This window comes from Phyllopteryx taeniolatus, chromosome 21 (genome assembly GCF_024500385.1).
Source record: "Phyllopteryx taeniolatus isolate TA_2022b chromosome 21, UOR_Ptae_1.2, whole genome shotgun sequence".
NCBI classification, from domain to species: Eukaryota; Metazoa; Chordata; class Actinopteri; order Syngnathiformes; family Syngnathidae; genus Phyllopteryx; species Phyllopteryx taeniolatus.
Genome location: NC_084522.1, coordinates 7,879,484 through 7,906,435, shown reverse-complemented (window position 1 = coordinate 7,906,435; position 26,952 = coordinate 7,879,484). Strand labels below are relative to the sequence as shown.

Here is a 26,952-nt window from a genome sequence, read left to right as displayed (position 1 = left end):
CCTTCCTTCCCTCCCAGTCCACATATAGTTAATATCCAAAAGTTTTAATGTAATGCTGCTATTTTCTGGGGTGGGGGGGGGTCTCTGTTTGCAACAGTATTCGGCTTACTGCTCCCTCCGTGTCCTGTTCCGTCCTGTCCTATTTATCACTCATCATTTCCCTTTCACACCAGGGAATGGAATGCAGTGCTGCTATTGTTGCGCCTCGGTTTAGGTTCGGTTTATTGTTTGGGTCACTGCTTCTGCGCTGGATTTGCTACTTGTCACATCCCTTCCTCAAATGGTGTAGAATTGCCTTGCTGGTCCACATATTTACAAAATCCAAATGTTGGAGCTTAATGTGATTGTGGTTTTTCAGAGTTTCAGAGATGGAGTTTCGTTCCTCCAGTGGGGAGGTAACCCGAATGTGAATTTAGCTCTGTTATCTCCATCTGTCCCCTCTCAAATCTGACTACATTCCCAAGAAACATCCACCTCAACAAACTGCACGAGTTCTCATCACGCACCTTTCCTCTCTCTCATCTCTGTGGGTTTCTCCCACCTTCGCAGATGAAATAAGCACTCAGAGCAGATATCGGCGGAAGCTATCGTCACTGCACCAACTCTCTCCACACAAACGAGCACTGCTGCGAGCCTGAGAGCGATAAGCAAGAGAAGCAGAATGAAACAGCCTGTTGACTGACGGCTTGATAGACGACGATGGGTTTTTATTTATTTTACACCGTGCGACTCCTTCCTTTCCACTCCACTCTTCATTCCTTGCCGCATTACAGGCTCACTTGTTTGTACCTCATGTAATCTGTATTTACACCCTTCGCCATTTCCCCGCTCCTCTCAGCAGGTTAGAGTCACTCAGAGGCTATTCTCGGAGCTGCCGCATCCCCTCGTCACATCAGTGAGTGGGTGAGTAAGTGGAGAGTGAGTGTGTGTGTACGTGTGTGTGCGCTATTCTAATAATACTATGTCTATTACGGCCTTCTCCCTTCACATCTGTGCGCCAACCGGCTCCTGCAGATTGTGCGAACAACTCAAGACACCTTTCCTTTTTAGTACAAGCACAAAGCAGCCAATTAGCAAGACACAAATCGAAGGAACTCCCCTCTGTGGAACCGCTTATTAATCAAAGAGGTGACAGAAATGGGAGCAGCGTCGGCGCAACAGGGAGGAAAGACGGCAGGAAAGGATATTAGAGACACAGCTTTGTTCCTGAAGTCCACCACCGTGTAGTTGCTAACCAACGGGTCCACAAAGCTGATCATGTGATGCCGACACTGGGCGCGCTCCTTGGCCGTCACCTTGTTGGTAATGATGTCGAGACCCTGGTACACCTGAAGGGGGGGGGGGGGTTTAAAAAAAAAAAAAAAGAGAAAATGATGTAACTATGAAGTCGAAATGTGTCAATAAGAATGTCAGCTGCCAATGAGGCTAAATGATGTTATTAAGCTTGAGGTCCAGGACAAGTTTTGCAAATGTGTACAAATTTGAATTGTATTTTCACGCAAAAACACTGAAGCACCATCATGCCAAATTCAAAAGCAGTGTTACTAGCTATAGCAACTACTAAGCGGCAAATTCTCAGAGGTTTGGTGAAGTTGTTTATTTTGGGAGTATTTGTGTTGAGCGTTGTGTCCGTTACATTGTTGTACAGTGTTGCCTCCGTGAGAGAAAATACAATAATTGCTTTTCTGAAGTCTTTGCAAAGGTTTTGCAGTTCATATGCGTTTTTTAGACTCAGGGCTAGGCGAGAAGCTGCGCCCCGAATTGTCATAGTAGCGAAGGTCTGGGTGAGCAGTAGCTCACGTGAAACCGCTCTACATGTGACACAACACACCACCTCTGTCCGCTTTACATCACTCAGTCAGGTGGTAGGTGCGAGGGCTGCTGGGTGGTGGGGCTCCCTGCAGGTTTATGACAGCTGGGTGTCAAAGTCCGTCACGGTTTTTCACAACCTGGAGTGTTTTCTTTTCATGGAGACCTTGTTTTAACCGCTATGAAGTTCGACTCTTGCTTCTCTGATTGATGCTATACCATTTCCTGGAACCCAGTGATGAAATAAGCAAGAAAGAGTTGATACTGATTAACTGATGGACCTCACAGAATACACTTGACTCTTTCAACTCTACATTGAGTTTTTGTTCAACTACAGTATAATGTAAAGTAAGCGCTATTATAGTAGCCCACAGACACAGAACAGTTGAATCATCGGTATAGACTCAAGAGCATTTATATCCCCCGCGAACAGACAGTAAAAGAAGACGAGTCGCTACGAGCAGTTCTTGCTGCATTTGTAGCTTGTGCATAATGTAACAATGGCTGCGGTTTGGACCCTCTGTTTCCTCGCCAAGATGTCAGGGCTGCGGCAGAGACACTTCGATGAGTGTTTCTTAAATTTGGGACCACTACACCCATGGATGACCGACTGCAACGCCATATGCTGAATTTACGCCGCAAGTGCGCAATTCTGAATTAAGCCTGTATTTGATTTTTCTATTTCTATGGATATTTCAAGTCTAATTGATGACTCACAAAAGTTAGGGATATTGGGCTTTCGAGTAACATTTTAGGATGAACCTAAAATGAACTATTACCTTTCCAGGCAAACTTAATTTGACCTTCTTTAAACTCTAAACAGGTTTTTTTCTTCCAAGAGCATCAATTTCTATGCCTTTCTGTGACTCTTCCAGTTCTCTGTATCTGTAAAAACCTGCTGTTGAAGAGGCTGAACATCTGGGTTAGTGCTTGTCTTTCATCAAAATAGTAACACCGCATCCTCTCCAACTCGCTCACAGATGTTTCTCATAGAGAGTTGCACTGACGAGGCAAGGCGAACTTGAAATATTTGCGTTTGGAAGCACATACCTCGGGTCACATGTCGCAAGACCACTGCCTTTGGGGAAAAAAAAGATTCATAAAAAGAATGCCCAAATAAGATCAAATTAATTATTTAAACCGTTTAATCACCCATGCTTATTAGTAATTACTAGTTGTCGAGGCGTTCTAGAAGCTGAGAAGGAAACAAGGGGAGAAGTAGGCATAGACATACTCACTTCTCATTAAATATTTATTACAGAAGTCTTCACTGCCCATGAAGCAGTCAATAAACCAGTGATAACTTTTGCTGCGCTTATTTCGACAATATTATTGAGGATACAAATGGGAATTGTAATACAAAGTTCACACAAGGTGAAGGCATCACATTGTTGTTGTAGTCTCATGTCTTTTCATCTTATTGTGTTTCGTTTTAAATCTTACATTGCACAATTGCTTACCAGGAGCGCTTTCTGTCTGGTTTGCCAAAGATGCTTAGTCACAAGTGACATGAGAATGGCACCAGGCAGTCGTTTTGTTTTTGGTTCGTTTGTTTTTTCTCTTTTTTAGATGTCACGTAAGAAACAAACGTGTAAAGTTGCTGCTGCACTCATTGCTCACCAAAAAAGGAACACAAAGTGGTGCTTTTACAGATGCATTTCCTGGCCAATAAAATGATTTTTGCCTACAGGTGGAGTTCATTGAACGCTGCTGCATATAGCCTCATTTAGTGCACACTCTAGACAACAATTCCTGTCATCGCTCATTTTATAACAACTCTTTTCTAATCGCTTGCCATCCACAGCCCAATTTTACTTAACCTGAGACTCGTGATCTGGATTTGTGTTGCTTGAAAACAAAGAGCAATGTGTAATCTCATTACCCTTTGGTAGGACAACTCATAAAAGTTAAGCATTTTATTGCGTCATTTTTCAGCAAAATGCTCAGGCAGCAATTCAATAATAATAATAATTTTAACAACTACTTGATAAAACAGAGTACAAACTTTGCAATAACAGGTTAGGCAAAAACTGACTATAGTGAACCCCGTCCATTCCCGCTTCGAACATATTTGGGTTTTTTTTCCCTGTTAAACCTATCCTCAGAAAAACTCAACTATTCCCAATTTTTGTGCCATCTGTAATACCCTAAGGTGCCACAATATGGTTCCAATGCCCTGGCTGATAGGAAAGTAGTAATTGGTGTCAAGAAATTATGTTGACATGATACATCTTTTCTGTAAGATCTTTTCATGTCGGGGAGGGGCTAAGTATATAATGTTTTCCAAAATTTCAATATATCTGCAATGTTCATCTTTAACGTATCTTTGTTTTAAGTTAAAACAAAAACAAAAAAAGTGCAGGGAGTTTCTAGAGTCAGCCGCATCTCAAAAAGCTAACTGAAAATGATGATAAATAAATAAATAGTCCTGTAGTTGACCCAGTTTTAAATTGATCTCTTATCGGTCGTCAGATTTAAAAAAAAAAAAAAGTCCGTGCCGATATGAGTCAAAAATGATGAATATCGGCACCAATAATAAGCCTGGACGATAATCTGTCCCTAATAAAAAGCCCCCCCAAAAAAGTCAAGAAAAGCCTACTTCGAACATCTGAACTTTATTTGGGGAATGTATGCGCTGACTCCTATTTAACATGAGTTTAAATGTAATTGGTTCATTCTGAACGCAGCAACAGCCCCAGTTCGAAAACGGTGCACACACATTACCTTAGTTTAGTTTTACTTCCACTCTCAAAACGATTTCATTTTGTGCTGTGTTGCATGGATTATAGGTCATATTAATGGTGGGAAAAGTTTTGAAATGATTTATCTTGGTCTAATTTTTATACCACAAAAACCTGGCATTTTAACAGGAGTTTGCAGACTTTTTAGATCCACTGTATGTATATGTGTGTGCGTGTGTGTTCTTCAGTGAGTGTGCAGCATGATGGGGCAGAGCAACCCAACCTGATAAATTATTAACTGATTCACCGCACGACACCACTGTCAGCCACGGGAGGAGTGGATGGATGCATGAATGGACGTTTGGCGCTTTATTCTATTTTTCCAAAAGGCTAAGAAAGCTGGCAGGGAGCAGATGGAATAAAAAATTACAAAAAAGCCCTAAGAGCGGATCGAGGAGCACTGTGTACGAGAACAAGAGGCTCCCTTTCCACTTTTCACACATATCCATCAGCACCCATTCGTTTGCTTTTCCCTTCACTCACCATCTTTCTGACACACACACACACACACACACACACTCTCTGATGTCGACATTTCTACATTCTTTGAGCCAATCTTAAAAAAACTAAAGTTCCATCTTTACTTTAAAGGAGACGTATTATGGAAAATTGACGTTTTTGTTTGTATACAAATTCACCCTCAAAGTGTGAACTTACATAACCAAGTAAATCTTATGTCATCGGTTTATTTCTAAAAATCTGTCTAAAAGCAAGCCGTTCCGAATTTTTACTGATTGTGACATAAGTTTCTCTGCCGATGATTTGGAAGCTAGGCTGTCTATAATGTCAAAGAAAAAGGTAAGCAGAGCTGCTATGACAGCTACTGTCTTTACTGGGGCTCGCTTATTCCTGCACACTCTGTGCTGGGAGTAGCCGCTGTCACGTCGCAAGCCCCTAGTTCCGGCTCCTACAGTGGGGCTGATTTACATAATACCGCCCCCACGACTTTGCTGCTCGCCTGGCTTAAGATTCGCTGTTTTTAAGGGATGACCAGACTCCACTGTCTAAAACTCCAAGTCAAAGCCAAAACGTAAGCAGAGCTGCATCATTGGCTACAGGTACTGCCTGAAGTGCTGCCTTCACGAATGAAAATACAATCCATTCTCTGGCATTCACTGGCTATGGGAATTCAATGTTTTCCATCACACACTGCGCTGGTAGTATTCATTAGCCTCGTCACAACCCATTAGCTCTGCCCCTGGTCATTATGGTTAAAATAAAAAAATACAAAAACATACTCTGCAATGGTCCGGCAGTAGAAGAGGGAGGGGGGGGTGAGCAGTGGCTCATTTGCATGAGACAGGACCACAGCCTCAAAACAGGTTGAGTTCAGTGTGGCGAAAATAAAGCGTGTAAAGTAGGTTTTGCTTCAAATTATATATAAAAAAAATAAAAAAAAGCCATGTCTCCTTTAATACCAGTTAAATGGAGAACGAGCTGACCTCCTTCGCCACTAAATGCACGTGGAAGCCTGGATGCGATAAGACAATTAGCTCAGTGTCTGGAGTTCAGGAGGGCCTGCGGTGGGCCGGCATCGGCCAGCCGTACGTGCTGCATGAAACAGCTGTTCCTTTGGCACATGGAGGAGAGTGTGGGGGAAAGGCAGAGGGGGTGGGGGAGAGAGAAAGAGAGAGAGAAAAAAACAAACATTCATTGAGAAAAGGAAAATAGGATTCAGGGAAAAAAACAAGAGGATGGAGGGAGAGATAAAGCAAGCAGGTCTCCGTGGCACTGTGGTTGATTTGATAGGGTGAGCTAATGATGATGCCAAAGATACCATCTCGCTTCCTGTGCTTTACAATAAGAGTTTTTGTTTTTTGTTTTTTTGTTTTTTAAAGTGCTGAGGGGAGACGTGACAAATGTCAGCAGACCCAAATTTGTGCCAGACTTTTCCCCATTTTTTTCATTATCAAAAATCAGCTCCAAGGAACCCATTTGTTACCAACACCAAAGAGGTTATACTGTATTTACATCAGCATGTTACTTTAGGTGTTTTTCTGCAACTCCCTCTCAATAGTTTTGAATATCAACCTGGGTACGTGCAAGGGGTTGGTTTACGATGTAGTTCAGTTCCAACAATGGTCACGTATCCCAAATGTGTACAAATGTTGGATTGCGCAGTAGTAGTCATAATTACAGTAAATATTTATACATAAAACACTTCTAGGCAATACATGTAAAACCATTTGCTGAAGGACAGTTCAAACATTTGTCTCTTTTTCATCTGTTCTCGACAAACAAAATAATGAAAATCACAATCGAGCTCTTAGTTGGTTGCATTAAAGGAACAATCATTATTTATAATTGATCATGGGTACTCCATCATAATACAAGTACGACTATGAAAGAGCTTCATAATGATACCAAAATTTGCTTCAAAAGTGTTGAAGTTCAAAGATTTTTAAGTCGAGCGGTATCGCAAATTAGTTGAAAATGTTTTGCGTTCTGCTCTTTTCCTTCCATTTCCACCCACACCTCAGAATTTGAAGAAAATCTGAGAGGTGATGGGAAATGTCTTGGTAGATTTTTACCAATAGCTAGTGACCACTCTGGTTCTAATGTTTGCATCTACTAACATCCATCCATCCATTTTCTGTACCGCTTCTCCTCCCTAGGGTCGCAGGCGTGCTGGAGCCTATCCCAGCTATCTTTGGGGGAGAGGCGGGGTACACCCTGAACTGGTCGCCAGCCAATCGCTCGGCAAATAGAAACAAACAAACCATTCTCACTCACATTCACACCTACCATGCATGTTTTTGGGATGTGGGAGGAAACCGGAGTACCCGGATAAAACCCACGCAGGCACGAGGAGAACGTGCAAACTCCACACAGGCGAGGCCGGGATTTGAACCCCGGTCCTCAGAACTGTGAGACATATGTGCTAACCAGTCCCCACCGTGCCGCCCATCTACTAACAGTACATGATTATTTCCTCCCCCCTTCCACTCTCATCTTTTCCCTCAAAGCACCACCCTTCAACAATTTAATCTACCATCTCCTCTCGCTTACTCTCTGTGGGGAATGGCCCAGTAATGCCAGACTGATAAATCATTCATGCCGTTGTCCTTCCTCCTCCTCCCACCTCCTCCATCCATCCTCCCTTGCATCCACTTCTCCCTCACTGCGTTACTGTAGCAGCCGCCGCACCCACGTGCTGCCATTGCCGTTCAACGAAGGCGCACGGGTGTGGGGGACGGAAAACGGAGTTAACCAGCCTTGCGTTTTCGATAATTCATCAGAAAATGCGATGTAGGCGGAGGCGGCGTCTCAATTTCAACATAAACAGATACGTCACGAGCCTAGACAGGTCACAGTCACAGTAGGAGAAGGAGGGAGGGGAGAAGTGAGTGTGAACTGGAGGATGTGTCTAATACGTCAATAAGCAGCTGGTGTGCATGCGAGGACAACCTCCACATTATACAAACACTCCACCAGTTGCTCCACTATTTGTGTCGGGCAAAAGGGAGATCTTCAGTTTGCAAACTAATTGGCTATCGTTCCATTTAACGTCACAGTCATGGAGTCCCAAAATCGGCCAAAGTCTGTCTCGTCTGTCACCTGTAGCCGCAACAAATCCCACGCTCTGGATCACCGCTCCATATAATCCGTGCTGCAGCTCAGTTTCTGGTTATTTGTAATTTTACAGCCTTGGCCATCTTTATGTGCAGCAACAATTCTTTCTGTTAGATATCCAGAGAGTTCTTCGCCATGAGGTGAACTTCCAGTGATCAGCTTGAGTGTTAGAGCGATCACACCAAACTGAACACACCTGCTCCCCATTTGCACCCAAGACCTTGTAACACCAACAAGTCACATGACACATGGAGGGAAAATGGTTACCTGGACCCAATTTAGACAGTTTCACTTAGAGGTGTACTCACTTTTGTTGCCAGCTGTTTAGACAATGGCTGTGTGTTGGGTTATTTTAAGGGGACAGTAAAGTTTCATTGTTATACAAGCTGTACGCTGACTACTACAAATTGCAGCAATTGTTATTTATTTAATGTTGTATCATAATATAATAAAACATTTGCAAAAATGTGAGGGGTGGACTCACTTTTGTCAGATACTGAATTGGGGACGTAGGGTTGAATGTGTCAAAAAGTAATCGGTGGGAGTGCCAGCCCCTCCGGCCAGTAACAAACAACATGGCCGGCCATTCCGTGTGCTATTTTAAAGCTCCGCAAGCAAACTGATGACATGAGGCGGCTGTGCTGCAGCATATTTCTCACACATTCCCACAGTGACAAATAGACCTCTTTTGTCGCCAAGCTCAAATAGAAAGCAACGCAGCAGCTCTTACGTCCAAGCATGCGTAAAGTGAATGGTCAGCGCCCACCAGAAGTGACTCCCCTAAAGGCCCTCGGACACACGCATGACCTATTCAATTGACCCCTCACATCCTCTGAAGGACAGCACCCTGCCCACACACAGACACACTGCCCCCTACCAAGAAAAGCCATTTATTTCCCGATAACAATATGTTGTTAGTTAACACATCAACACACATGACTGCATGTCATAAATGAAAATTACTTTTTTTTTCTCTAAACAGGCGTGTGAAAACTTGAGTAATCCCACCAGGTGCTTTGTGCACGGTTGACCCATTGACATCATTGTTTTTTTTCATTAATGGATTATTTGATCTCCAATGATTGATTGGCAACCAGTCCAGGGTGTACTCCGCCTCTCGCCCAAAAGTCAACTGGACTAGCTTCCAGCTCACCAGTGCCCCTAATGAAGACAAGCGCTATAGAAAATTGATAGATGATATATGATGATGATGATGATATACCCCTCTCTGCCAATGCATACGTTACCTTGTGTTGGCGATTGTAAACATGCTGCTCTGGTACACGTTGCGCTTTATCTTCCTTGTTAAGTGTGAAATGAGTAAAAACTTTGGACATTCTGTGTTTTACGGACACTTTCCTGTTTCCTCCAGACTTGCCGCCATCGCACCAATTTATTACTACACAGAGTTTGGACAGGGAACAAATTAAACTCATAAGTCAAGGTACCACTGTATTTGTATTTTCCATTTGTGTTGTTCTTACATTGTTCTGGAATCCACGCTGACTCGGGAACAAAGATGCTCCTTTTACGTGCACAACAACAAACAGCCTCTTTCAAGAACTAGTCTTAGTGTGGACTACACAAAAAAAAGGGGCCTCATTTAGCGGCACGGTTCATGTACCACACTATTAACCCAGTTCTATCTGAGGGCTGTGTGTGGTTTGATGAATTACTGGCTAATTTAGGCCTTCTACGACTTCCTCTGTACCAGCTGATGGGCGCCTGTGAAAATGACAATTTCCCATCGTGCTCCCAAACTGAACATAGAGGTTCCATTTTTCTGGAAGCTTCTGAAAGACCCTGTTAGGGTCGTGGACCCCCACTTTGGGAATGTCGGGGTTTGTTGATAGTACAGCCAAACATTGTGTGCGTATGTGTGCTATGGATAGCGTGTTCATTTAATGAGGGAAGAATATCTCACTGCATGTCCAATGAAGTGTGGGTAGAGGGGGCATGGAGAAGGGGGTAATTGGAACACAAAAGGAGTGTTAGGGACTGTGGGAACCGATTCTATACGGGACAATGGGCACTTCCCAGCTACCATTCACTATCAGCCGCCGGTTCGGCATAGCTCGACGCTGAATATGCACCAGCTCAGCACAATGTCGCTTTCTCCCAAACAAGCCCAGACTGTTTCCTATCCCAAAGACAACACGGGCCAGCTCGGACCTGCACACAGTCCTCATTCGCACATAAACAGTCTCAGTCTCTCCCGTCACGTCCACATGGCGTTTTTGCGCCTTCTCTCTGGCCGTCGCACGTCCTAACGGGAGGGTGGCAACAAGGCCGGGGATTGTGGAGCGAGGCGCGCTAACTAGGCCACTGTTTTTTCTCACCTCCAAGAGCCACTGGTCTTCGGAGATATTCCGGGAAGAGATGTTATTAGCGTAACCCAGTTAACCCAATAGCAGGTGAATCCCACTGTCAAGGACACAACACAAAAACAGCAGACGTGCAGGGTTAAAATTATGAGGCCAATGACAATTATGGGAGTCGGAGCGTGCGTGAATCAGACTCGAGCGGAATTGGTTTTGGTGTGTACGGACGCTATTTGGTTGCCACGACGACGCAGCTTGACAACCAAACAGAGAGGACGGCCCAAAGAGAATGGAGATAACACCTGGAGAGCTCGTCGCAGACGCTTCTTATCTATAAAGACACACACACAAACACGCACACACAGACATTGGTGATACCATTCTGATCATCCACACAGGTGCTTTTTCTGTGAAGTATCTACATTTGTTGCCACCAGGCCTTGAAAAACACTCACTTTACGATACCTCTCCGAAAAGCCAAAAACATGACACATAACACTCATCCAAGATACGCATTTCCTGCTAAATCAGACATGCACGTCAGAACAGAAACAATATTTCGCTGTTCGAAATCCGTTCGACAAGACATTGGCAGTAGTTTTAGGGGAGACTTCTAACTGTTTCCAATATAGCACTATGCTTTTGCCGTAAAAAAAAATAACCCAATGAGTGCAACGCTGGTCAGATAGTACGGCCCACCGCACACCGAACGACGCAGCCAAAAGAGACTAAAGTGAACCGTCCCAAAGAAATTACGGTGAGCGACTCTGCCTCACATCAAGCAATTGAGAACCGCACATCGATCAATGCGCTGCAACAGAAAAACTATGACTCTTCACAAGCAATATACTGTCCGGTGTTATTCTTTATTGAACCGCAAAACCGTGGCGCGATTATCAAGGAAGAAACAGATTGTCACAAAGAAGAAGTGTCAAATGTCAGGAGCTGCTGGTTTGAGTTTCAAATTACAGCAAGACAAACAGTTGACAGTTAAGAGGAACGTGGCCTTCATTTTAATAGGCCATCTCCATGATGCTCTGGTAACCACGGTAACGTTACTGTCTCCATTAAAAGGCAATTCTCCACCCTCAATCGCACTGGACTTTTATTGCCGCATTTTTACATTGTGGGCTACCTTAATTATCTAAATGGAAGGGAAAATATTAAAAACACACATACTGTACTGTGTATATATGATGCAGTTGAACATACATTTAAACTACAACGTAGTAGCGGCCACAATAGTGGGGGGAAAGTTCCCTTCAAAGGCAATACGTGTACATTGACAACATGCTCATATTTCAAACAATTTTCATTAAGTTTACTTTTTTTGCTTTCAATGCATTATATTTTAAAAAACAGCTCCAAATTGCTTTTTAACCGTAAAAAGATATTCCCAGTTCCATTGCTGTGATTTTATGACTTTGTGTGCAACCGTCTGCAGCACAATGTGCAGGTATCATTGTCTTTTTGATTTTCGTGGCGTCCACAAACAGCATGCGCTTACAACTTTGACCCTCCTAGCTTAATGTGGCTGTCGGTACGCAGCTCGAAGGTACTCATTTATCTACCTTTTGTTCATATCAATGATGGTGTCAATCTTCTTCTTTTCCTTTCGGCTTGTCCCTTTAGGGGTCGCCACAACGCGTCATCCTTTTCCATGTAAGCCTATCTCCTGCATCCTCCTCTCGAACACCAACTGCCCTCATGTCTTCCCTCACGACATCCATCAACCTTCTCTTTGGTCTTCCTCTAGCTCTCTTGCCTGGCAGCTCCATCCTCATCATCCTTCTACCAATATACTCACTATTTCTCCTCTGTACGTGTCCAAACCATCGAAGTCTGCTCTCTCTAACTTTGTCTCCAAAACATCGAACCTTGGCTGTCCCTCTGTGAGATCATTTCTAATTTTACCCAGCCTGGTCACTCCAAGAGCGAACTTAAACATCTTCATTTCCGCCACCTCCAGCCCTGCTTCCTGTTGTCTCTTCAGTGCCACTGTCTCTAATCCGTACATCATGGTTGGCCTCACCACTGTTATATAAACTTTGCCCTTCATCCTAGCAGAGACTCTTCTGTCACATAACACACCTGATACCTTCCTCCACCCGTTCCAACCTGCTTGGACCAGTTTCTTCACTTTCTGACCACACTCACCATTGCTCTGGACGGTTGACCCCAAGTATTTAAAGCCCTCCACCATTGCTATCTCTTCTCCCTGTAGCCTCACTCTTCCCCCACCACCTCTCTCATTCATGCACATATATTCTGTTTTACTTTGGCTAATCTTCATTCCTCTGCTTTCCAGTGCATGCCTCCATCTTTCTAACTGTTCCTCCACCAGCTCCCTACTTTCACTGCAGATCACAATGTCATCTGCAAACATCATGGTCCACGGGGATTCCAGTCCAACCTCATCTGTCAGCCTATCCATCACCACTGCAAACAGGAAGGGGCTCAGGGTTGATCCCTGATCCAGTCCCACCTCCACCTTAAATTCGTCTGTCACACCTACAGCACACCTCACCACTGTTCTGCTGCCCTCGTACATGTCCTGCATTATTCTAACATACTTCTCCATCACTCCAGACTTCCGCATGCAGTACCACAGTTCCTCTCTGGGTACTACGTCACAGGCTTTCTCTAGATCTACAAAGACACAATGTAGCTCCTTCTGACCTTCTCTGTACTTTTCCATCTACATCCTCAAGGCAAATAATGCATCTGTGGAACTCTTTCTAGGCATGAAACCATACTGTTGCTTGCAAAGACTCACTTCTGTCCTGAGTCTAGCCTCCACGACTCTTTACCATAACTTCATTGTGTGGCTCATCAACTTTATTCCTCTATAGTTCCCACAGCTCTGCACATAACCCTTGTTCTTAAAAATGGGCACCAGCACACTTTTCCTCCATTCCTCAGGAATTCTATTGAACAAGCTGGTCAAAAACTCCACAGCCATCTCTCCTAGATGCTTCCATACCTCCACAGGAATGTCATCAGGACCAATTGCCTTTCCATTTTTCATCCTCTTTAATGCCTTTCTAACTTCCCCCTTACTAATCATTAACACTTCCTGGTCCACCACACTTGCCTCTTCTACTCTCCCTTCTCTCTCATTTCCCTCATTCATCAACTGCTTGAAGTATTCTTTCCATCGATCTAGCACACTACTGGCACCAGTCAACATATTTCCATCTCCATCCTTAATCACCCTAACCTCCTGTACATCCTTCCCATCTTTATCCCTCTGTCTGCCCAATCTGTATAGATCTTTTTCTCCTTCTTTTAGTGTCCAACCTGGCATATGCCTCTTGCTTGGCCTTTGCCACCTCTACCTTTGGCCTGTGTGGCATCTCAATGTATTCCTTTCGCCTCTCCTCAGTCCTCTCAGTGTCCCGCTTCTTCTTAAATAACCCTTTTCCTTGTATGATTTCCTGTACTGTGAGGTTCCACCACCAAATCTCCTTCTCTCCTTTCTTGCCAGAAGATACACCAAGTACTTTCCTGCCTGCCTCTCTGATCACCTTGGCTGCAGTGGTCCAGTCTTCTGGAAGCTCCTCCTGTCCACCGAGAGCCTGTCTCACCTCTTCCCGAAAAGCTGCACAACACTCGTCCTGTCTCAGCTTCCACCACATGGTGTTCTGCTCTGCCTTTGTCTTGCTAATCTTCCTCCCCACCACCAGAGTCATCTTACACACCACCATCCTATGCTGTCTAGCCACACTCTCCCCTACCACTACCTTACAGTCGGTAACCTCCTTCAGATTACATCGTCTACACAAAATGTAATCCAACTGCGTGCTTCTACCTCCGCTCTTGTAGGTCACCCTATGTTCCTGCCTCTTCTGGAAAAAAGTGTACACTACAGCCATTTGCATCCTTTTTGCAAAGTCTACCACCATCTGTCCGTCCAAGTTACTTTCCTGGAAGCCGTACTTACCCATCACTTCTTCATCACCCCTATTTCCTTCACCAACATGTCCATTAGAATCTGCACCAATCACGACTCTCTCTCTCTCTCTGTCTGGGATGCTCAGAACTACTACGTCTAGCTCCTTCCAGAATTTCTCTTTCACCTCTAGGTCACATCCTACCTGTGGGGCATAGCCACTAATCACATTATACATAACACCCTGAATTTCAAGTTTCAGCCTCATCCCTCGATCTGATACTCTTTTCACCTCCAAGACATTCTTAGCCAGTTTTCTTTTAAAATAACCCTGACTCCATTTCTCTTCCCATCTACATCATGGTAAAATTATTTAAACCCTGCCCCTAAACTTCTAGCCTGACTGCCTTTCCACCTGGTCTCCTGGACACACAATATATCAACCTTTCTCCTAATCATCATGTCAACCAACTCCCGAGATTTTCCTGCCATAGGCCCAACATTCAAAGTCCCCAAATTCAGTTCTAGGCTCTGTGCTTTCCTCTTCTCTTTCTGCCGAGGAACCCGCTTTCCACATCTTCTTCTTCTTCTTCGACTTCGACCCACAGTAGCTGAATTTCCACCAGCGCCCTGCAGGTTGACGGCGGCGGTGGCGGACGATCCGGTATGGAATTCTTTGGACGAAGGCTCATATTTGTTTGGCAAAGTTTTAAGCCGGATGCCCTCCTGACGCAACCCTCTGCATTTATCCGGGCTTGGGACCGGCCTACAGTTTCCACTGGCTTGTGCCCCCCATAGGGCTGCCTTCAATGATGGTGTCAATCAATATCATGAAATGGAACAGCCCACTGCGGCCCCGACCTGGAATCAAAATGGCACCGTCCGTAGATTCGTCATGTTTGACGTTATTCTTCAAGAACCATAACGTAGCCTACTATAGTTATAACAATGTTAATAATAATTCATTAACATTGGTGGAAGAAGTCCGTTAAATTGTGTCCCGAATGCCGTATTTATTTTAAAATTGTTATTAATTTGTAAGCGCATTCAGGACAAGCTTCGACGTTGGAGTAGTTTTTGCCTTCCATTACGCAGGACCATTCGACGTTTTACCGTTGACGGGAGGAGGAATTCAACAGTCTGAGCTACACTTGTTTGGTTGACTAGATTTCATTTTTAATGCCTCGTTGTCTATTTAATAGCCTAACTTCAGCTTGTCACTACAAACGGCGTCCTTCAGCGCGTTGCCACGCTTCCTACCTGCATGGAATCGGCGCTGATTATCTCTCCCCGGAGTCGTTTTCCGATCTCAACGGCCAACTTTGATTTTCCGGTGCCGGTAGCTCCTAAAATGACCACCAAAGACGGCGACATCGCTCTCCCCAAGGCACACTTCATGCAACGCGTGGACGTCGCCATGATGCCTCTCTCGAATCAGGCGGCCCCAAACGCGCATGCGCGGGAATGCGTAGACAAGAAGGCGGGGTATCGTTGCCTGGCAACAGGCAGTCGTTTCCGCGGTAACGCCAAGAGCGTTTCCACTTGTGGTAATGCTTGGAGACAGAACACAGCCTAATGGTGTTTGACATTTCTTTCATTCATTCATTGCTAACTCCAACGCCATAATAAAATAAAAATGCCATGTTTGTTTATCTATTCCATATTTATTATATTTAGTATATATAAGGTGCCTACATTATCAAGTGTAATATTTGCTGTATTCATTTAGCAGTTTTATTGTAAACTTGGCTAGTTAAAATGTATTTTGAGGTGTTTTATTTTTAATGCATCTCTTCAAGAGATAAATCTATAATTTATTTTTATTCATTATGAATAAAATGGAAAATGAGTGTAAATAAAGCAATTTGTTTGAAAATGTTGACATACTATCATGATATTGAATAAGAAACTGCGTCCGAAGTTTTGACTGGCAGTGTACATTTGACTTTTTCATATTTGCTTTATCAAATTGGTCAATTATAATTAAATTAAAAATAATTCTATCATAATAAAATCTACAAGTAGTATTATTTTTTTGTCATTTGTAATTACATTTTATTGCACTTTAGATTACAATGAAGAAACTTAAATGAAAATAAACATTTTACACATTTTTTCCACCTCATCCTAAAATGACCTGGCCCCAACTGTCCATTTTAAAAATCACATTTGCTCACCCCTAAGCTCAGTAAATGGAATACATAACTGACAGACATTTGCGTTCATTCATACCGTTCTATGTATATACACTAGAGGTGTTGGAGGGTAATAAGCCAAACGGGTCTGAATATGATGTCAAACAATTAAATTTATTGATTTTCTGAAAGAATCTTTATACATATAGGCTTGAGGTACAGAGAAAGAAAAAAAAAGTGCTGAAACATGGCTCCAAAATGAACTGCAAATGTATTAGCAACGGCCACATCTGGCAACAGATACAAATCAAACATTTAAATAAATGAAACTTTCGGAGAAACGAAAACGAGGGGAAACTGGTGGGTTTGTACTGAATTGATGAGCGGAAGGATGTGGGCAGGAGGAGAAAGAAAAAAAGAAAAGGGTGATTCATTGATTCTGGGGGGGCTCCTGAGGTTGTTACATACAGCGGGATATAAGCGACAAAGCTATTCCTGAGTGCTGGCAAAGACAGGACATGCTACTCTGAGATATTCTAAGCTGGGTTGCTTCTAGACTGTGGGGAACACAGAGCATGCAAAAAGCAACAACAATACAATCATTAAGAGGCTTCCTTCCCCACCAAGACGGTGCGCTACAGGTCCGGGGGCTTTTAATCACACTAATTCCACGCATCCGCATTCAGCACACAACCACCAGAAAGGCCCCTGTCAGCCACGTTAACAAAAAACCAGCTCACACTGAACACAGCTCTGTAGGAAAATATAGTATCAAACTTTGTTAAGTGACTTTTCTTTTTTTGCCCAAGACACAGAAAACGCAAACAAGGAGGCATTGATGTGTGTCAAAGTGTCCCATGCAATCCAAGTCCTACTCAGTGTTTTATCATTTAGTTTTATTAACAAAAATAGCTTTTGAGTTATCTCTGGAAAAAAAGCCAGTAAGCTTTAAGACAAATTGATGGGGTGGGGGGGAATAAAAATTAAAAAAATAAGATGAGTAAAGTACACAGCTCTGGTTTTGGTTCCAAAGGGACTGTACAGAAACGGGCTACTATGTACACATAATGGGATCGGCCGCCAACGCCGAAAACCTTCAAGAGGCGTCCATGGTGGATGAAAATAAACATTTACAAATAAAATAATACGACAGCAAGAGGATAGAGATATACAGTGGGCTTCATTTCCCAAAATGGTTGACAATGAAAAGAAATGAAATTGAAGCCATTCTCTTAGGAATTTCTTTTGGTTGATATACTGAAGCCGACATTCACCATTTGGCTGTTCTCCATGGCACAATAATTCTATATTTGTACAGATTCTAGTTTGGGGATAAAAATAAATCAATCAAATTATTAATGCTACAAAACTGTTTAAATAAGTTTCACTTGAGCTACAAATGGTTACAGACAGCCATTTTTCAGGGGTGAAATTTAAAAAAAGTGTTTGAGGGCTATGGCGAATGGCACAAAATAGTGCAGAAATAAGGGTGGAGGTCTTCCAGTCTGTCCGGACCAACCATCACACGGAGCCCCCCAACCCATGCAGCACTTCAGTGTCTAATTCATTAACATGGGGGGGGGGGGGGGGGGGGACGCACAAAAAAAAGCAATATTGGGTTTTTCGTTGAAATTTCAGGATGCACATAAAAAGCTGGTTTGATCTTCGGTCAGCATTTCAGCACTTTTTTGCATAGCTGCTCTTATCTAACATGGAGCTGAATGGCAAAGTTCACAACAGTTAAATCCATGAAAATTTCCAAGATCTCCAATTCTGCCTCTCTGTGACTCCTCCAGTCTCCACTTCCCTCTGAGAATCAGTTTGAAGCCTCATAATGGCAAGGTACTGTTGCTCAATTTAGGTGTTTTTAGGACTGTTTAAATACCAAATTTAATTGAAACAGTAAATGTATTTGTTATTTCATGGGTGCCATTCAGCTCCTTTGTTGTAGGTTGCAACAGAGGGCGAGAGACTGGAAGAGTCACAGAAAGCCATAGGTGGACGTTCCTGGAAATGTATTTGTGGATTCATGGAGCCATTCAGCCCCTTGTTATAGAACAATTATTGAATAAATTGAACAGTTGGACATGCGCCTTCAAATGTTTAAACAAGGTCAAATTCACCTATAAATATTAAAGTGCATCCTAAAATTTCCTCCAAACGCCCGATATCCCGAACTTTTTGTGAGCAGTGTATTGAGATAACAACCAAGGACCCGTGCAGTCCTACATTTGCTGTCCCGACTGGCTAACGGCCTTTGTCTATCACTCACAAGCTAACTGTGCAAATCACAAGAACAACAAAAAAAGAAAATCCACCTGCACAATTCCAACGTATCTAAATGAGTGTCCATTCTCCTTCATTCAGTTTTCAGTTCCGGGAGCATTCAGGATCGCTTGAGCTGCGCCAGCCTCTGCAGGAGCTGCGCCTGCTTGACCTTCAGCTGCTTCCTCTCCTGAGCCTTCTGCCGCTCGCCGGCGTGCAGCTGCCGCAGGTACTCGGTGGCCCGCGTGAGGATGGCCACCTTGGGCGTCTTGGCGCAGTTGGCCAGGCCGGGGATCTCGTCCCGCAGCGACAGGAAGCGCGAGCGCAGGTCGTTACGCCGCTTGCGCTCCAGGAAGTTGTGGGCCTTGCGTCGGTCCGTGTCCTCGCAGTCCGACGACTGGGGGCTGGAGAGGTGCGGCGGGGACGACGACGACGACGAGGAGCAGGGGGGCGACGACGGCGACGCAGGGGAGGTGGGGGACGAGGCGCCGAGGTCAGGCGACTCCGAACGGGCCCCGGCCGTGGTAGCATGAGACCGTCTGCTGTCGAAGTTCGAGGGGGCGTGGCCGAGCCGGGGTTGGTGGTAGTGAGAGTGCTGACCCGGTTGGTGGAGCGCCAGGGCGGAGGCCTCCTGGCGGACCCTCTTGCGGGGCAGCGGCGGTTCCGCTGATGACAGCGGAAGTGTGTCTGGCGACGGGGCTGCGTAGTTGTGCTGCTGCTGATGGATGGAGATGTGGAACCGCTTCATGCAGGGGTCCAGGGGGTCCGCTCGCACAGTTAAGGTCGCGGGTTTGCGGCCGTTGACCAGACGACGGGATTTGCGTTGCTTGTGCTCCACGGTGACCACGTCGATCTCCTCTTCATCCTCGTCTTGGTCGTCCTCATCATCTGGAAGGATAAGCAGCAGTTTGGCAAATAGTACTTTGAACTTTGCTTGTGGCGAATGAGAACGATCATGATCATGAACGATCACAACATCTTTTATCTACTGATAAAGGGAGACTGCAGACCTCCTCTCTCAATTGTAAGCGCTTCATACAACAAAGAGCGTCTTTGAAAGCATGTTTTTTGTTTTGTTGTTTGCTCTTTTGTAAAAGTGGCCTCTTACGAAACAAGTTTTGGCCCTCTATGTTTCACATATTTGAGGTCTGACAAAATGCCATCCTATCCTAGCTCACAATTATTAAAAAAAAGGGGTGGAAATAAAAAGAAAAGGCCATTAATGGGCTAAACATTGGCATCCAAAGTTGCAGTATTATAACACTTTAGGCAACTGATATTGGACCACAAACAGTGGGGCAACACGTAGACAGACAATCAAAACTCAGTCATGTTCCTTGTCCTCTGCAATCAGAAACTAATATTTCAGCAGCCTAACGAGTCACAGTAGTTGTGAAACTACTCTTCTGTATTACCCCCCCCCCCCCCCCCCAGAAGGAGCAGCACAATTAGTTGAATTGAATCATTAAATCATGATGCACAAACCTTAATTCTTTACATTCTACGTACTTATTACTCTATTTTATAAAAGTACAATATTATAGAGCGCTACATTTCTTGTTAAAATATTTGAAAACATTGTTGGGTTTTTTTTTGGAGGCTGGAACAGATTAATGGCATTTCCATTAATTTAAATAGGGAAAGATGATTTAAGATGCAAATGGTTCCCGTTACAAGCGTGGTCACGGAAGTAATTAAATTCCAGTGGGTTTTTTGTACTCAAAGTTTTGCCCAACCTTTAGAGAGCCAAGGCACATAGTGGTACATTGACTTACATGCTCCTTGTAAGTGTTTTCATTTCGTATTGGTGTATTTTTATGTTGCGAGGCTGGGTTTGAGCTTCAGATAGCCACCACTCACTTTCAGCATTGAGCGAAAACAAACGACCGGGTGACAGCTCATAACCTGAAAAAGTCGGAAACTTGGGCACTCGTAAATCGAGGTTCCACTGGATTTTACATTAGAAAAATGTCAACACACACTAAACAAAAAAAGTCACAAATAGTAAAAAGTTTATACAGTGCATTGTAATCTTGTCTCAGTTTCATCACAAATGCATTTTGTATGAACTCTGGTCCCATTTAGTTGAACAAAAAGCTAGTATTATTCAGTTGTATGAATGGCAAAATGTGGGCACACAGGTTACTAGAACATTCTGCCACCTAGTGGAAGAGCATACAATTGTTCTGCCTGTCACTATATGTCGCTGGCATAGATAAATGAAAAAAATATTCATTAAAATAAATAAAATTTAATAAATTATGAAAAATTGGTATGAAAGTACCCCTTTAAAGTACCACAAAATGACATCAGTTATGGCACAACGCATCCGTGCAGCAGGATTGTTGTGCTCAATAAGACACTGGCTTGGAAATAAAAGTTCAGAACATTGAGAGCCTTCGGTCCCTTTAAAAACAAAATAATTGTTTCCACTATTGTGGATTAAAGAAATCGAGTTTAGTGCTTGCTCATCTCTAATACAAACTGTTTGAGGCCAAGTCCCTGAGTGGAAATTCCCCATCGTCATTCATTTGGACAAAGTTAAAAAGGCACTCGAGTGGAAATCAGCAATAATATTCCATGTGGCACAAGATCCCTCATTGTTTTATTTACTGGAAGGAGAAAGATTTTTTAAAACAGAGCAAAAAGGTTTACGGAGACGCAAATCCCGGTAAAAGACGAAAATCTTGTGGGATTTTCTCCGCTCTTGTAAATTGAAACGCGCATTTAAAGTAATTGCACCTCAGCGGATTTCAATGCTCGGGAAGTAGTAATCTCTCAAGGAAGAACACCTGAAGTTTTCAAGGGAGGTGTGTCCAAAGTCAACTAGAAAAACACTAACAGGGAATTTAAGATTTATTTCCACTGATTATTCCTCCTCCCCCCCCATCTCATCTACGCGCGTCCCTGCCGACCTATTCATATGCCCGTCGGCGCTCAGAGCGATGCCACCCTACTGACACAATTGGCGCCGCGGCATGTTGAATGGAGGAATGCAGCAACAAGTCTCCTTTGTGACATTCCACGCGCCATTATGCACGGTCTAATTTCGACATCACATGCTCGCCTACATACCGAGCTCAGTCGTATGCCTTCAGCGAGTGGAAATGGAAAAGTAGGTCTGCACTTAGGAACATTTAAAAAGGGGCCATTTAATGGAAAGTTGTTTTTTTAATTGCTTGCTGACAAAAAGTCCATAATATAGTCCAACCTAAGTGTGAAATTTAACAATGTAAATCTTTTATCTGCCTTTTGCCAAAAATGTGTCTGTGAGCGAGTCCTTCTTCACCACACAAAGTTTCTTTGCCCAAGACTTGGAAGCTATGCCGGGTTAAGATCCCGAGCCACTTTCAATCCATTGTCAAATTACAATGTCAGAAACACTAATCATGTCGACCTTAAAGCGTAAGCAGAGCTGCATTAGTTCTTGATACTAGACTGTTCGGTAAAATTGTCAACACGGTAGAGATGGTGGGCGGTTATTTTTGTGCTAGGAAGTGTCCAATGCATGCACCACATGATTCCCAACCACTGTGCCACAGGAAATTGTCCAACTTAACTGGTTTGAAAAATTGGATTCATTTATTCATTCAGAAAATTCATCTTTGTTCATCTATGCCAGCGACATCTAGCAACAGGCAGAACAATTCAATGCTCTTCCACTAGATGGCAGAAGGTACAATTAACCTGTGTATCCATGGGTTGCCATTCATACGACAGAACAGAATTGTGTTCAGGTAAATAGGCCCAGAATTCACAATGAGGAAGAAAACTAAATCGACATTTTCATTATTTCAGGCTTCATCATTCGTCTCATAGTACAATTGCCCAAGTCACTCACATACTGTTGTTATACAGTGTATAATAAAAAAAAAAAAATACCAATGTACTTAGTGGGGATGCCCTTTTTTTGTGGAGGGCGGGGGTTCGGGGCATCTCTGTTATGTGCTGAAAAACTCATACAAGTATTGCTTTGGGGCCATCTTGTGGCATTGTGATTCCAAGGAACTACGTTGAAGCAAGTTGAAGAGCTTCATGTAGTGCTTTGCCACCATCTTGTGGTATCATCTATAGACAATTTTAAGCTCAAACACTCACATCGCTTCCGCAACTTAAAGCCCCTTGCCTTGTTCAACCCCCTAGCATTGCCCCCAGTTGTCATGGTAATGACAGCTGTACTCTGCATTGGTTTCGCAGTGAGTAGGGCAGGCCCCCTCATTTTCAAGACAGGACCACCCTCTCAAAGCAGGCTAAGTCTCAGGAGGCTTACATAATAGGGTGTAAAAGTATGCAAGAATTCTTGATCCTTGGGGTATTTTGACAAAAGCATGTCACCAACACTTCACATGGGAATTGTTTGAAATAAGTGTACATTTTTTTTTCACTATCACCTTTAAGTGAGATTTAATAAGAACCTTCGTGCTGCTTCCCTCCCAACCTATCTAGTTCATGTCAAGCGCAAGACGGCACTGCGGAGAGAGGATGCAGTCGTAAGTCAGACCGAAGGAACATTGGAGGGAGGTGGTGGGGGAGGGTGGGGGTAGCAGCTGGTCCGCTGGCGCTGGTCCAGGCGGCAGATGTTCAACTGGGCGTGTCACCCCTTAGAGCATGTGTTGCATGCGCCAAGGTAACGCAATGCAGTCATGTGCCACACACGAAGCATTCTTAGTTCCAGCCAGAGCGGAGAAGCAAAGCCAAAGATTGACGACCGGCTTAGTCTCATCATAGATGTTCAGTACACTCAAGAAATAAAAACACACACTATAGTATGTTGTTGTGTGCCTTTTAGGGGCGTGGCCTCATGAGAAGGCACTGCAGTCACTGAGTTAGTTCAGCATTAGCGACTGCTCCATGTGCCTTGCGAGTGATATCACTTTGCATTTGTGTGTTTGACTGCATCGGAAAATAACTAGCTGAAAGGGCATCTGTGAGTCCCCCCCCCCAAACTCACAACATTAGCGCAAAAAAATGAATAAAAATCTACCAAGCGACAACTTGTAACTTGAAGTTCCAAGTTCCATCCATCCGTGACCATTTTTCTTTCCTTTTCTATATCATAAAAGAGTGCCTCTATACACACTGACCTGATGAGTTGGTGTGAGACTCTGACCCAGAGGAGATTTGCTTCTTGCAGCCTCCGCCCAAGGGGAAGGTGAGCACAGCGCCCGGGTCCACGCAATCCGCCACCAAACAACCGAGAGGCAGCGTGTCAGCGGTTACACCCTGCGCCCTCCCCGGTGACGTTCCGGCGACCACCTTGGTGGTGGCGGGGGCCCCCTTAGCATGGCAGGGGTGGCAGCGCTCCCCCACCACCCTCTCAAGCTGCCGTCCGGCCGAAAACCCGCTCCACATGCAGTCCTGGATGATGATGGAGCTCAGGTTCCCCATAGAGTCAGTGGCCGGGGTCACTTTGCAAGGGAGGTCCTGTTGCTGCTGTTGTTGCTGCTGTTCGTCCTCCTGCCCCAAAAACTGAGACACCCACTCCAGCTTGTCCCCGAGCGAGGGACACACCAGACCGAACCTGCCTGACCCCTCCACTGACCGGATGGGGGACATGGGCGGGGTGGGTACCAGCTCAAATTTCTTCCATATGTCTTCGCTGGGTGCCGTGGACTTGAAGAAGTCCTCATCCGGGTCGTGGTGGTGGTCGTAGAAGTAGTGCTGGTAGTGGTCCAGGTGGTCCATGTCCCAGCTGTCATAACGGGGCACCGCGGAGGAACTGATGCCCGGCATGGGGACTCACTCCCTGTTCCCTCAGTCTGCAAAGAGAGAGAGGAGCACACTTCGTATCAGCGCTGAAACCCATTCTCACGAGTATAATCAAGAATGGAACCCCATTCGTGTGGACTGAACTGAAGCCCATTCTTATGAGTAGAGGGGGCAACAATTACCTGATTAATCGACAACCAATCGATTATCAAAATCAAAAACTATTTCGATGAACCATTAATCGTTTCGAGACATTTTTAAACTAAAAATTGTGCAAATCGTCTGATTTCGGCCTCTCAATAGTAAATTATCTGTGATTTCTGTCTTCAACGAAAGCCCTGATTATCTTTGTGTTTAACAAAAACAAGACATTCGCAAATATACGCGTTTAACGTTGGAAAATGAACATTTTTGCCTATTTGCTGACATGTTACAGACCGAACCAGTAACTGAATCATAATAAATTTGTGGAAATTAGGCAGTTTAATCATTCCGAGAATAACCATTATTTGTAGCTGTAGTATAAATAACCTGTAATTGACGATTTAGTTGAACCTGAAGCAGTCAAGCTAGTACCCAGAACGACATGATTCCCATGTGATATTACTTCATTGTTGTTTATTTGGTATTGTTTAACGATTAAATCTTATTTTTAAATGATTGTTTATTCGTTAAAGAAAACCAATTAAATAAGTCACTTAACAGCCAGTAATCAGTTAAACATTGATTTAGCAATAAACTTCCACGCAAAATAATTTCATCAGATTCATCAATGGAATAATCGAGAGAATAATCGATTCTAGAAATATTCGATCGTCCCAGCCCTACTTGTGAGTACAATAACGACGTCAGCAATGCTGAAAGCGCAAAGGAACATTTGATGAAAGTACAAAGGGACATTTCATCTTGAAAGGGCTCAAGGAAGAAAGTCTGCTCGTGGAGTGACTGGGCAGGAGTTTAGGCCAATAGCAGCTCTCGTGTGAATATTTTCTTCACGCTTGTGGTAATGAAGCGACCCAAGTGAATCAGCGACTGTGTCATCCTTGAGCACATCTGCAATGTTATCAAATCTAATCAAAACCCGAACCCCATTATCGAGCATATAAATTCATCTATTTAGGAAGCCAGCCGATTAAGGCTTGGGGGGGGGGGGGGGGGGGGGGGGGGGGGGAACGCTATCGAGCCAAACACTGATAAGGCAAAAGGAAAAAGCTGAGAACTTTCACGTTTCGCAATAGAGTTTCATTACATAACTGTTTTATAGTAGTAGACGGTGGATGCTTAGGATGCTTGAGAGGGGCGCAGGGTGGACGGTTGTTCAGCTGATCAGCAGAAAGGTGATTAAATTAGACGGCGGTGGCTCAATTAGCGGTGGAAACTTAAGACATGGCCCGCTCCTCTTATCAATTAATCAAACAGGAGCCGATGAGCTCAAGCGATGCAGCTGGGGTCCTCAATTACCGCCAGAAAACTACTATCGTGTAGAAGCGTGGGAACGACTTTCGAATTGAGTTTAAAAAAACATTATTTATTTTTTTACCTGGTGTGCACGTTGAAAAAGCCGCTTGCTCCTTCATAGATCCTCCGTAAAGCAGACGACCTCAGTACTGAGCGTCAAACGGCGGATGCACACGGGTCACTGCCGCTTCTTCTTTCTTTCCTCTTCCGCCTGCGTTGTAAACAGTCCGCGAACAAACCCTGTGCGAAACTCGCCGCAGTGGCCGCGCCGGCTGCGGTGGCGATCACTTTCTTTGGCAGACTGGCGCGCTGTGTGATTTCCCAGGAAGGGAAAGGACGCTTGGCTATTATGCATGAGAGGGCGGGTCGTAGTATGCAGGCCACGCCCACCGTTTAAAGCGACAGTGCATCCACAAAACTAATGGAGCGCTGGTGTGATCACAATACCAGCTGCAGTTATCGAAAGCACTGAGCATTTACTTTTCGCGTCCACTTAAGATTATTATTATTATTATTTTTTAAGTGCATTAAATTTTCAATGTTTAGTGTGTTACTTTATTTAGTTATTTGGACCCTCTGCATGCAGAGCTGATTTCTTCTCCCAGACATTTTATAAAAATGACACAGAGTGACTGTCATGGGGTGAAATTTTTGAATGAAAGTCACAGAATTTTGCTGAACATTTTACTCAATCTCATGATAAAACATAAGGTAGCTTTTACGACTTTAAATTGACAGCATAAACGATGTTTATAGCTTAAGTACCACTCAACTGGTACTTAAGCCAGATACCCAGATCATTAATCTATGTTCAAAATATTTTTTTCTAAAAAACATTTTTTGTTGCAATGTTGCGTGCATTATGGACAACAAAATTTATGTCAGTTTGACTGGGTGACCTTAGACATCCACATAGTGGATGTTTGAACAACACAATTTACTGGTAAAAGGCTGCCTATTCAATTACTGAATGGATTATCCAAGACCCTAATTTACCAAATGACATTTTATGATGAAAACATTCTTTCTAAGCTGTAGCAGCCTGGAAA

The 26,952-nt window shown here is 43.9% G+C and overlaps 2 protein-coding genes across 2 annotated transcripts in view; both read right to left on the bottom strand.

The window, feature by feature from the left end:
* Positions 1 to 15,808, bottom strand: part of trit1 (tRNA isopentenyltransferase 1) — a 29,920-nt gene extending 14,112 nt beyond the window's left edge. Inside the window, 2 exon segments of the mRNA XM_061760147.1 lie at positions 1,188 to 1,328; positions 15,597 to 15,808. Of these exon segments, the coding sequence (XP_061616131.1) occupies positions 1,188 to 1,328; positions 15,597 to 15,755 (300 nt within the window). The 5' untranslated portion in view covers positions 15,756 to 15,808.
* An 818-nt stretch (positions 15,809 to 16,626) lies between these two features.
* myclb (MYCL proto-oncogene, bHLH transcription factor b) lies at positions 16,627 to 26,247 on the bottom strand. Its single transcript, XM_061760420.1, has 3 exons — positions 25,986 to 26,247; positions 23,821 to 24,495; positions 16,627 to 19,624 (listed from the first exon to the last, which is right to left on the bottom strand). The coding sequence occupies exons 2-3, from the start codon at positions 24,467 to 24,469 to the stop codon at positions 18,858 to 18,860; spliced, it is 1,416 nt and encodes a 471-aa protein (XP_061616404.1). The 5' UTR covers positions 24,470 to 24,495; positions 25,986 to 26,247; the 3' UTR covers positions 16,627 to 18,857.
* Between the last annotated feature and the right edge of the window lie 705 nt (positions 26,248 to 26,952).